The sequence below is a fragment of the Bombina bombina genome, chromosome 1 (genome assembly GCF_027579735.1).
Source record: "Bombina bombina isolate aBomBom1 chromosome 1, aBomBom1.pri, whole genome shotgun sequence".
Classification (NCBI taxonomy): domain Eukaryota; kingdom Metazoa; phylum Chordata; class Amphibia; order Anura; family Bombinatoridae; genus Bombina; species Bombina bombina.
In genome coordinates this window covers 1,582,551,022-1,582,563,851 of record NC_069499.1, presented here as the reverse complement: position 1 = coordinate 1,582,563,851, position 12,830 = coordinate 1,582,551,022, and the positions used below count along the sequence as shown (strand labels likewise).

Here is a 12,830-nt window from a genome sequence, read left to right as displayed (position 1 = left end):
GACCCTCTGGGGTCCTAACGTCAAGAAAAGAGCTTCTGTTGAAAGGTAAAAGCTGTCCAAACACGGGGAGATGTGTGCAAACAGCACCGCGCCTGTCAAACTGTCTTCAAGCCGTCACTTCTGGAGGGGCTGTGAGATATTTGACAGGATAGCGAGGACATTTCTCTTGCATGTTTCCCACGGGGACATAAAGGAGAGAGGCTCTTGTGACGCTGCCGATAGTTACAGCCATCATAATATTGCAGGTCTGCAAACATTTCACCTGGGTAGTTTTTTTAACAGACTCATTAAATACCATGTTTCCTGCGGATGCAGAACATTCCTTAGTAGTTAGACAAAATTCCCTAACACATAACAAGTGATTTCCCACCAAGGGCTGCAGCAGTAGGTACCAAATCCTCATACCAGCAAGAAGATTGCAGACGGCAAGTTCTCAAGTAGAGACCCTGTCTGTCTGGGGCCCGCAGAGTACTGCTGGTCCTGAGCAGAAAATACTGCTAATTTAATTATCTTAATTAAGCAAATAAATAATGATAGTAATAATGTCTGATCTGATACATGAGCATATGAAAGCAGAGCAGAAAGAACCAATAGACTCACAACTCTACACTAGTTACCTAAAGCAAATGCCACATGAATGTACATGGTAAAAGTAAATGCCACGTAAGTCCTGTATGCGTAGCACTTCAGCTGGAAACCTATGCGCAAACTAACCACATCTACTGTGATATCCAGCTTTAACTCCTCTTCTTTCTTTGCAAAAGGGACATGAAAGTCAAAAATGAATCTCATGGGTCACATAGAGCAGCAATTTGAAGAGACTTTTCCATTTATTTCATTCTCTTGGTATCATTTGTAGAAAAGCAAGGTAGGCTCAGGAGCGCAATATTGGGAGCCGATTGGTTGCTGTGCATCTATGCATCTTGTCATTGGTTCACCTGATGTCTTGATTGCAAGGTGAGCAAAGCAGTCCCTAACCATGATGCTCCCTCCACCATGCTTCATAGCTGGGATGAGGTTTTGGTATTATTGTGCAGTGTCCTTTTCCTCCATACATAGCTTTGTTTATTTTTGCCAAAGAGTTCAACTTTTGTCTCATCTGTTCCCAGCACCAGAAGCATTGTGGAACATCCAGGTGGTCTTGGGCAAACTTGAGACATGCCGCAATGTTTTTTTTACAGGAGTGGTTTCCTTTGTGGTGTCCTTCCATGAGCACTGTTCTTGTTCAGTGTTTTTTCTGGTGGGGTTTTTATAGTGGACACATGAACAAAGACTTTTCCTGGTTTGTAGAGTTTTCTGGAGGTCTTTTGCTGTTATTATTAAGTTCTTTCTCCCCTTTCAGGATTGTCCGTTGTGCTCTTGGAGTGATCTTTGCAGGACGCCCATTCCTAGCGAGAGTCCTGAATTTTCTCTATTTATAGACAATTTTATTACAATTGACTGAGGAACACCCAGGTCTTTAGCAACGATTTTGTAACCTTTTCCAGTTTTGTGGGTCTATAATGCATCTTCTAGGGTCCAGTGAAAATTGTTGAGATCAAGGCATATAATTCACAGTAACTAATCTCACTTGAGAAGAACAGATTTGTCAGTAACCAGGCTTTGGGTGCATTTATTTAAGGCACCTGTGCAACCCACACTCCTAAAACACCTGACTCCAAATAGCTTTTGGAGAAGACAATAAAGGGACATGAAACCCATTTTTTTTAAGAATTCAGATAGAACATGCAAATATATACTACTTTCCAATTTACTTCTATTATCTAATTTGTTTTGTTCACTTGGTATAATTTTGGAAAAGGATACCTAGGTAGGATCAGGAGCTGCTGATTGGTGGCTGCACATAAATGCCTCATGTTATTGGCTCACTCATGTGCATTGCTGTTTCTTCAACAAAGTATAACAAAAGAATAAAGCAAATTAGATAATAGAAGTAAATTGGAAAGTTGTTTATAATTGTATTCTCTATCTGAATAATGAAAGAAAAACTTTTAACAAAGAGGTTCACTAACTTTTTCCAGCCTGCACTGTGAATGATTACTCAGTGTCTACAATAAAAAGTACAACAGTGTTTTGTGTTATTAGATTAGTCATAATGTTGTATTTATAATTGTGACTTAGATGAAGATCACACCACATTTTATGAGTAATGAATGCAGAAATCCAGATAATTCCAAAGGGTTTACAAACTTTTTCTTGCAACTGTAACAAACAGGGGCTTCAGGGTCCTGGTTCTGATGTAAGCATATAACAGACAGGGGATTCAAAGCCATGGATATGATCTGAGGTGGGCATTTAACTGACTGGGAAGTCAGGACCATGGTATTAATCTGAGGTCTGATGTGAGCATACAACGGAGAGGGTCTTCAGAGTCATGGATTTGATCTGTGGCCTAATGCAAGCATATAACTGGCAGAGGCTTTAGGGCTGTGGTTCTGATTTGAGGTCTGATGTGAGCATATAACTGACAGAGGATTCAAAACCATGGATATGATCTGAGGTAACTGACAGGGGCTTCAGGGCCATGGATCTGATCTGAGGTCTGATGTAAGCATATATCTGACTTAGGCTTCAGAGCCATGGATATGATCTGAGGTGGGTATTTAACTGACAGGGGCTTTAGGGCCATGGATCTGATTTCAAGTCTGATGTGAGCATATAACTGACAGGCTTCAGGGCTACAGATGTGATTTGAGGTCTGGTGTCAGAATATAAAACTGACACAGCTTCAGGGCAGTGGATCTGATCTGAGGTCTGAAATAGACATGTAACCAACAGGGGCTTCAGGGCCATGGATCTGATATGAGGTCTTATACAGATGTCATTTGAGGTCTGATGTGAGCATATAACCGACAGGGGCTTCCAGTCAGTGAGTGGATCTGATCTGAGGTCTGATGTGGGCATGTAACTGATAGTGGTTTCACAGCTATCTTTTTGATCTGATGTCTCATGTAAGTATATAACTGACAGGGGCTGTGTTTTTGATTTGAGGTCTGATGTGGGCATATAACCGACAGGGGTTTCAGGATTATGGATCTGATCTGAGGTCTGATGTGAACATACAACTGACAGAGGATTCAGATACATTAATCTGATCCGAGGTCTGATGTGGGTATACAATTGACAGGGTTTTCAGGGTCATGGATCTGATCGGAGGTCTGAAGTGAACATACAACTGACAGGAGCTTCAGTGCCATGGGTGTGATCTCAGGAGCTGTGATAAGGCCCATTCTGCTACCTTCATGTCTTCCAGAGACAAGTCAGAATATCCTATTGTAAACATCCTCCCCTATTACAGTGTGGCGATCAAACACCAATACCAAACACAGCCATAAGCAATCACAGGATGTGTTCAGGCTTCATCAAATCATAAATTATTACATTTTCATTTATAAGGTTTACAACTATGTATCTACTGGGAGCACTGCCATCGCTCAGTGTCCCTTAAGGCACACGTGACAAAATCAGGCAACTCTATGGCTTAGATGAAGTGCTAATTACGGCAGAATTCCTACGCACAACAGACATGTCAACGACAAACAAACATCCCAAAATTGCAGCAAGAACAGAATAAAATATCAAACTATTTCAAAAACAGCAAATCTAATTCATGGTTTGATAGTTAGTTTTACAAACAGATATTCTTTACTAAACATGCAAGTGATGTATCCCCTTACAGTTAAGTACAAAAAACACAAAATAGCGATAGTAGTGCAGATAATTTGCTGGCACGTTAGAATATCCAGATTATCTCTGTTATTCATGAACCAGGAGTTTACAACCTAGAAACAATAGAAACTATATTCTCTCTCATATAGCTTTTGGTAACACTGAGCTTTGGGTGCTTATAAGGCTGTGAAATAGGAGAGACCCGTGTCCTATCTTTTCAACTGGCCATGAAGCTAAAACCCCCATACAGTAGATTTGTATAAACAACAAATGCATGATAAGAGAATGCAATAGCGCTTAAGGGTCGATTTATCAACTCCTTTGTCCCGCTACGGCTGCAGGTTTTTACAAGAGAACCTACAGTCTGTATTTTAAAAGCAGCGCAGACCGCTGCTTCCCTAACCTTTCTTGTCCGACCAGGGAGATTGACATCTCCTGTCTGCGTCTGATTGGTTGTGCACGGGCAGGGGGCGGGATTACACGCAATTGTAAAATAGTGCTCGTGTGCAATGCTGAATTCCAGCAGCGGATGTGAGCCCCTGTCTGCCGCAGCTTGATAAATCGACCCCTTAGTCTAAAGTTCCTATGAGTAGTAGATTTTTTTCTGACAAATTTCAAACTTATGTCTATTTCCACCAATCCTGTATCATGTGACAGCCATCAGCCAATCACAAATGAATATACATATTCTGTGAATTCTTGCACATGCTCAGTAGGAGCTGGTGACTCAAAAAGTGTAAATATAAAAAGAATGCGCACATTATGTTAATGAAAGTAAATTGGAAAGTTGTTCAAAATTGCTGCTCTATCTGAATCATAAAAGTTTAATTTTGACATGAGTGTCCCTTTTATTTTTTTCACGTCTGTGTAAAATTAAAGGGACAATAAACACCAACTGCATGTAATAGACACTACTATAAAGAAGAATATACACAGATACTGATCTAAAAATCCAGTATAAAACCATTTAAAAATGTACTTAGAAGCTCCCAGTTTAGCACTGTTAATGAGGTTAGGCTGGGACACCCACTGAAATGGGTTGGGTAAACAAAAAGAGCAGACACTGCCCCCTCCCTCGCATATTAAACGACAGATAAACAGAAGCCTGCGGGAGTCTGTAAACGTGTGTATAAATCTGGCACTGTGGAGCTTGGTTAGAAATCAGCACAATGTTCTTAAAAAATAAGCAAAACTATACATTTTTATAAAAACACTACCAGATGGGCTATATAAATGGATAATCAACAAAACATTTATGCACAGAAAAATCTAGTGTACAATGTCCCTTTAATATCACTATAAATATATACAGAATACAATTACTTACAGCGTCCATGAAACACAGGTACAGTCCTGAGCTCTGCACAATCGCCTGGTTTTTAGCAAAGCCGACTGGGGAAAAAAGGGGAGAGAAAAATATTTTTTTTTGCGAAATAATGGAGGAAACAAAGAAAATGGTTCAAGATAGTTAAAGTGATGGTAAATGTATAGCACTTTAAAAGTAAAATTTTATTCCTACAGTAGTTACAAACAAAATCGCTAACTTTTTTGTTTTTCTATCTCAAAGCTTTATGACTAAATTACGAATTGACTTACTGAGCGTTATAGCTCCTTGCTCCACCCCCAGCATTACTTCCTGATGTATTCCTTAGCCAACGTAGATAGGGGAACCACCCACTCATTATGTCATTATATTGGCATCTCGTCTTCAACGTTTATTATGCGCATGCGTGTAATTAGTTTCGCAATACATAATATACAACAACAAAAAAGCACATTGCGCACAAGTACATGTTGCCAAACTGTCATTCAGCGATCCAACATGTAGGGCGTGTTTGATTATTTTCTGAGTCTCCAACTGGCCTGGATTTCTATTGGATTGATAAAAAACGTGACATTAGAAATTCAATGGCGGCGGTTACACAGGCGGAGGATCGTAGGTGAATTTTATTTTTAGAATTGTAAAATATTTACATACAAAGGTCAGAAAGCGGCATGTTCATGAATGAAAGTCACTTTATTTTTTAACTTTACATACTATCGCATGTTTCACTGGGTCTTAGTTTACCATCACTTTAAAGGAAGTTTATGTTAATTCCCTTTACTCTTTTTCATCACAGTAACATATTTCTTACAGAATCTTTGTCAGATAAAATGACATTTATTTGTTGCTGAGGATGAACAATGAAGTATATAAATGTGTATGGAGCGTAGCAGACACAGGGATTTGTCTTCAGAAAAGTAGTAGCAGTAAACAAAACACACACGAGACAAAGAAACGTCAGACTTTGTTTTGTTGTCTTCATACGTTTTAGCAAAACCAAGGAATACTGCAGCACTGATGGAAATGGTGGGTTTGAAATCATATGCATGTGCTAAATATAAAGTGATGTTTTACTGAAAAAATATTGGACATTGGAATATAAACTTGTAACAAAGCAGTGACAGTGTAATGGGGCAGTGACAGTGTGACAAGGCAGTAGCAGTGTGACAGGGTGTGACAGAGCAGCCCAGAGGCAGAACTTTTTTTTCACTTTCTGCGATAAGGTTTTTTTTAATGGAAACATTTTCTGCAGGTTATTTTAAAATAAAATACAATTTTAAATCAGGCAGTAACACTAAAGCACCAGTTCAGTTGCAATGTGTTGATTAACTGGAGAATAAAGCAATTGTAAAAGTTTTATAATATATTGCAGCAGTTGAAAATTGGATTGCAAATTAGCTGCAGACAAAAAAATGAATTGTAAAATGTATCCAATAAATTTGTTTCCTTTTCTCTTGATCTAACATAGAAATGTAGTAATACAAAAGGTGCATTGCTCATAAGAATATCAATCAGAAAACACACCTTTAAAGAATGGGAAAAGTTAGGGGGCTGAGAGCCAGTTAACACTGCAGAGCCAGTCAATACTGCATATTTGACTTTTCACTTCAAATAGCACTTTGCTGTGGGTGCGCTGTGTTAAGGAAAACTTACAGTGCTGCCAGAGCAAAGCTCTTTTTGAAGAGAACAGCCTGATGTGGAGCAGCGCTGCAAGGTTAAAGCAGTAACAGTTCCTGCATGTGTCCTTTTCTTTCTGCAGACATGCTGCATTTTCTGTGATGACATCTCAGATCACTGTATGTTCTGCCTTTGGTCAGGGCAGTAGCAGTGTGACAGGGCAGTGGAAGTGTGACAGGGCAGTAGCAGTGTGACAGGTCAGTGGCAGTGTGACAGGATGTGAGAGGGCAGTAGCAGTGTGACAGGTCAGTGGCAGTGTGACAGGATGTGAGAGGGCAGTAGCAGTGTGACAGGTCAGTGGCAGTGTGACAGGATGTGAGAGGGCAGTAACAGTGTGACAGGGCAGTAACAGGGTGTGACAGGGCAGTGGCAGTGTGACAGGGCAGTAGCAGTGTGACAGGTCAGTAGCAGTGTGACAGGGCAGTATCACAGGGTGTGACAGACAGTAGCAGTGTGACAGGGCAGGACTGCAGTACCCACTTGCAATTATTTTTTAAATGCAGTAATGGCAGCAGATTAACCACTAGTGATCAAGCAGGGGACCACAAACACTGGTTTAGAAGCACTAAATATGGCTGTGCCTCATCACTATGTGGTAGCATCAAGCAAATGGATATAAAAGTGTAAAAAGAAGCTGATATAATGTGTAAGAGCAGCTTTATTGCTTGTATATAACAGTGTGTTTAACCACAGCAAAGGGCCTGGCGGCCACATAGCCTTACACCCAGGCACAAATATTCAGCAATGCACCAAAACCCATGTGTGTTACAAATCCCTAGCTGTGATTGACCCCTGAGATATTGTATTTTATAAACAAGTAAAAGAGTAGCAGATATATAGGCGGAGCCTGAGGTCGAAGCGGTAGGACGTGTGCTGGAGGAGCTCCTGATTCTATCTCACATTATTTGTGCTAATTTACCTATTTCTTCCAGATTCCTCCTGACCTATGCTCTTCAAACAAATAGCTGATGTGAGAACTCGCTAACTCTGTGGCCTACACTACAAAACGGTAAGTCAGCAGGAGCATGGACACAATCACGCAAGCGCTACTCACTCTAGTGAACGACTTCGAAAAAGCAATGCTACAGACTTTGATTACCTTAGGGCAGACGGAGAATTCTGAGATTCTACACCAATCTGGTTCTGAGAAGGGTAGGGTCCGGCACCTACGAAATGACCATGGCAGGCTCCTAGATGTGACCAGCTGCCATGGGTGGATGCTATCACGTGGGATGCAGCAGACCTACCACTACAGACTGTTACATATCTGCCTCTACAGACAGGAGCCCTGGTGGACATACAAAGCGACTTTACTAACGAGCCAACATCCGTTTTGATAACCCTTTAAGAGGGGATCTCTGAAACTGCACTTGCAGTGTGATCTGCTTCACTGGCTCCACTACTAGAACTATCTCCTCGACAGGGTAAGAGCTTTCACCTCCAAGATACAGATAGTAATAACTACCCGCGGGAGGTGGAGAGTTCTACATCCTTACCGAAAGAACGTTATCATGGGCGGATGAGCCGATATATAGGTAGACTTGAGCACTTTGGATACTTCTGTTGCCTACATCCAGTCTGCTTATATAAGTACTGTGGCCACATCAGAAAATACACCTACTTTCTTAGCCGATGCAGATTTTTATGTTTGCGCAGAGCCCTTTGTGACTTCCTTAGAGCTGGTGTTGATTAACTTCCAAAGACTTAGAACAGTGGACGGCGTGGTCTTTAATAGTTAATCCTGTTTGACGTTCAAAATTGCATTTTACTGTTTTACATTTTAATAGAGATCAAGGTAACCCTGTTATCTGTTAAACTTTTCTCCCTTATAGGTTTTGCAACTATGATATATGCATCATGCATTTTCATGTATTTTATACAATCTATCATTTTTGTAAGGGGATATGGGAAAACCTCACTCGGCAGGAACATGATTTGTTTTGTAGATATTATGGGTAAGCAGGTGCCTGCTGGTTATGATATGATCAGAGGTACTGCATAATAGCTAAACATGCATCTGCTCATGCGGCATAGAACTTCCAAGCTGACAAAAAAGAGAACTTGAGTCCTGCTAAGCGTTGATGTACCAATTATATAACAGCTGAATAGCGAGTACTTGTTAGTATATGATGTATTGTGCATACAGTGGTATATAAGATAAAACAGAATGGAGGGGCGCCTCATGTGTGGTATCATCTATTAATAAACAACAAGTCACAGAGCTATTGCCAAATGGGTACTCACAAATTTGGAGAGCACACTTATGTGCTGGTAGGGGCGGGCTGCAGAATTAGAAAGGTGTGACAGCTCACCCACTTGAAGGCGCTCTTGGCGTTAGATGGTGGTGCTATAAGGGAGACAAGAAATACGGGCACCACATGTGCAGACTATTAATGGTACAACCACAACAGATTCCTTAATGTGGAGGGTACTCACATATTCCCAGAGCACACCAATGTGCTTGTAGAAGCAGGCTGCAGATTGGTAGAGGTGTGGCAGCTCACCCAAACTCTAGGTATCCTGATATTTGTATGATAATGTGTTCCCTCAGGTGCTGGGCTGGTCTCTCATAGGTGAACAATGGCAGATGGTGGGTAGAAATGAATCCACTCAAAGGATAAAAGATATATCCAAATTTATTTAAAAAAGCATAAAAGTTTAAAAACAACAGCACAATGATTGCTGATGAGAGTGGATAACAGGGTGTCCAATAATCACCCAATCATGCAACGCGTTTCACGGTTCACAGACCGTTTCATCAGACATAAAAAATCATAATCATTCATTTCTACCCACCATCTGCCATTGTTCACCTATGAGAGACCAGCCCAGCACCTGAGGGAACACATTATCATACAAATATCAAGATACCTAGAGTTTGGGTGAGCTGCCACACCTCTACCAATCTGCAGCTTGCTTCTACAAGCACATTGGTGTGCTCTGGGAATATGTGAGTACCCTCCACATTAAGGAATCTGTTGTGGTTGTACCATTAATAGTCTGCACATGTGGTGCCCATATTTCTTGTCTCCCTTATAGCACCACCATCTTACGCCAAGAGCGCCTTCAAGTGGGTGAGCTGTCACACCTTTCTAATTCTGCAGCCCTCCCCTACCAGCACATAAGTGTGCTCTCCAAATTTGTGAGTACCCATTTGGCAATAGTTCTGTGACTCGTTGTTAATTAATAGATGATACCACACATGAGGCGCCCCTCCATTCTGTTTTATCTTATATAGTACCACCTGGACCATCCAGTGAGGAGGAGGCAGCCGCTACAGCAATCGTTTTCCTTTGAAGAACGTATAAAGGACTGTCTAATTTTTCACAATTGCAAGTGTATTTTCACTACAGTATCTAAGAATTTACTGTTTTCTGCCTTTATTGTGTATATACTCATCTATGATAGCTTAACATTGCCCCATCATATATACTTTTGTTCTAGATTATTGATTATACTGCATCTTGAGCGCCCCCTTCAGTGATTAGGTTTTTACAGTGGTATATAACTGTTCTTCCTCTAGACAGGGACTAAGATATGCATAGTTATATATATATCCTCTCTGGCACAAACTGAATCAACACACTGTTGTATATTTGTGTGCTCTGTACTCAACGCTATAGCAGGTTGGATATTTATGTAGTATATTAAGTTGCAGCTCTCTAGTACTCAACCACCATCTTGCTCTGAGCTTAATGAGAATGCCTCCTGACCTCTACTACATAAGTATAGTAACCCTTTGCTGGATGCAGAGGGTAAGCTATTCCATGATGTGCGCATATGTTCTAAATAATTTGAAAGATTGTACTAGTTTTTGTAAGTATTACAATACTATTATGGCCCTACAGGCCACAAGCATCTCCCTCTTGCCTAGCTGGGATAATGGTATGGTTTGCAGTGCCTCTCTAAAGTGAATACAAAACTTGAAAGGGATCTCCTCTCACCCTTTCCCACTCTGCGTGATAGAGTGGGTCATATCCAGTACCCCTTTTCCGGCTCTGTCCAGTAGTGACAACAATCCCTGAGAGGAGGTACTACTCATATAGCACTTACCCTTTTACCATATTGGTTTATACATGTTTCAAGCCACAGATGTTTTAGGTAGCTATGTTTTTATGTGCTAAGGTTAGATACTTTGATCATTATACCCACCAAGAATACTTATCAGGCTTAGAGAATATATATGCTTTACCGATACCTTGCACGTGACACTATTCTCCAATGCACCAGGTTTTAAGTCTTAAATTCACCACTAATCTGTGCAGTTATATATGTTTGTTGACCTAGTCTAGTACATTGTCCCAGCTATCACATTTTACATCAGCTATCTTTTACCTTAGAAAACTCATGTACCGGATTACTGCCCCAATCTCTACAGTTATTAGTTTCTCATGAGCTTTGTCTCCTATAATTAGTATATTTGTCTAGAGAATACATCGATTGCTTTCTTACTTTGATAGAGGTGACAGTAACACCTCATTGAGTACATGCAATGGAATAGGATATTTACCAACTACTTTTGGCTATGAGGGAGAATTGTCTTTTTTCTTCTGTGAGGTATAGGGCCTGTACAGATAGATAATTGATCTACTAGATTGCCTTAAGTACATACCACTTCTCAAGTGGCCTGTATGGTGGTATCCTTGTTCTGAAGATTTTAAATTAGATAAACTGTGTACATTTCCTGTGTGAATGTAGCACGGTCCCTCTGTCATGGTCAGAAACTTCCGATACTCGGCTCATCTAATCTTCGCTAACTGATTTATTCCAATATCCCCGGACCCTCCCCCCACCCTAATGGGCTTACATCACAAGCAAAGGGAAATGCACTCTATAGAAATGTTTCCTTTTATTATTAAATTTATTGATACACATATTTTGATATCTATAATTGTAATCTCATGCGACAAGCTGCTTTCTTGTTACTTTGTCATTTCACAGTTTACTTTTGTCACAATCATGTATCATATTATTAAGGGTCCAAAAGCGACCCTATATGCTTTTTATATGTTACATAACCCCTATTACATCCTCAAACCACTATATAATAGCATCAGAGGTCTTAGAGAGACCACCCTATCGCATTAGGGGAAAACGATAAGGTTTACATTGCCTTAAACACGGCAACCAAATATGCATAAAAAGAGGTTTAATTGAGAATACATAGGTTAATTATCTGTAAAAGTTTATGTTTGCATTCTAGGATGTTATGTTTTATTTATAATGTATAATTTGTGCATTGACGACATTTCGTATCACTCAGATACTACTGGTCAGACATATGCTTATGTCACTGATTGCATTGCAACCTTATTGCTGTCTATATACTAGATAACCTCAATAAAAACTGTTTTATTAAAAAGCAGCAGATATGAACCTGTTTTACTCATTAAGGGATTTACTTAGTACAGGAGTTTGGTAGAGAAATGATGTCTAAACCTGCTGAGGAGCTGTACACAAACCATCACAAGAAACATCCACTCTTTACTGTCCGGTACAGTTAGCAACAGAACAGACTTAGTATTTTGTTCCATCAAAACTGCAGCATTTGGTTATTACTAAAAATCAATAATAACTCTTTCCAGCAATGCAGCACTCGCCTGGCAGATAAGGTTTATCCAGACCTGGGTCACCAGGAATCTCACAGACATTGCAAATATAGACGGACCCAAACACAAACACTCAGAACTTGTTTGAGTTTCCATCGTACAAACGTCAGGCATGTGGGGCGGTCAGAAACACGCAGGGCTGGCTGCTATGTACATATGCACACAGGTGCCACTTCAACACTGATCAGGCCACGGCTTAGCCTGTCCCTTGTAATTACACAAGGATGAAGTTGTAACACGTCACTTGCATGTAGTAATGAGAACAATATCTGGGGTTTGTGCAAAACTGAAAACACAAAGACGTTTAGTTTATCCACAGTGAGTACGCAAGGGACAAACGTTACTAAACCCAGGGAAATGTCTTCACTCCCTTAGGATTAAATCAAAGCTGAAAATATGTACAGTGTAGAACCCAATCCAGACTACAAAACTAAAGGGGCATTAAAACAAATTATGCTTACCAGACAATTTCATTTCCTTCTGTACAAGGAGAGTCCACAGCTTCATTCCTTACTGTTGGGAAATACTGACTTTTGAAACAAATAAAGGGG

The 12,830-nt window shown here is 40.3% G+C and overlaps 1 protein-coding gene across 2 annotated transcripts in view; it reads right to left on the bottom strand.

Moving 5' to 3' along the window:
- The window catches only part of B3GNTL1 (UDP-GlcNAc:betaGal beta-1,3-N-acetylglucosaminyltransferase like 1), a 1,507,642-nt gene that overhangs the window by 1,324,959 nt on the left and 169,853 nt on the right, over positions 1–12,830 (bottom strand). For both annotated transcript variants that reach the window (XM_053710298.1, XM_053710307.1), the window contains exon 5: positions 4,997–5,061. In XM_053710298.1, the coding sequence (XP_053566273.1) occupies positions 4,997–5,061 (65 nt within the window). The remainder of the gene's footprint in view (positions 1–4,996; positions 5,062–12,830) is intronic.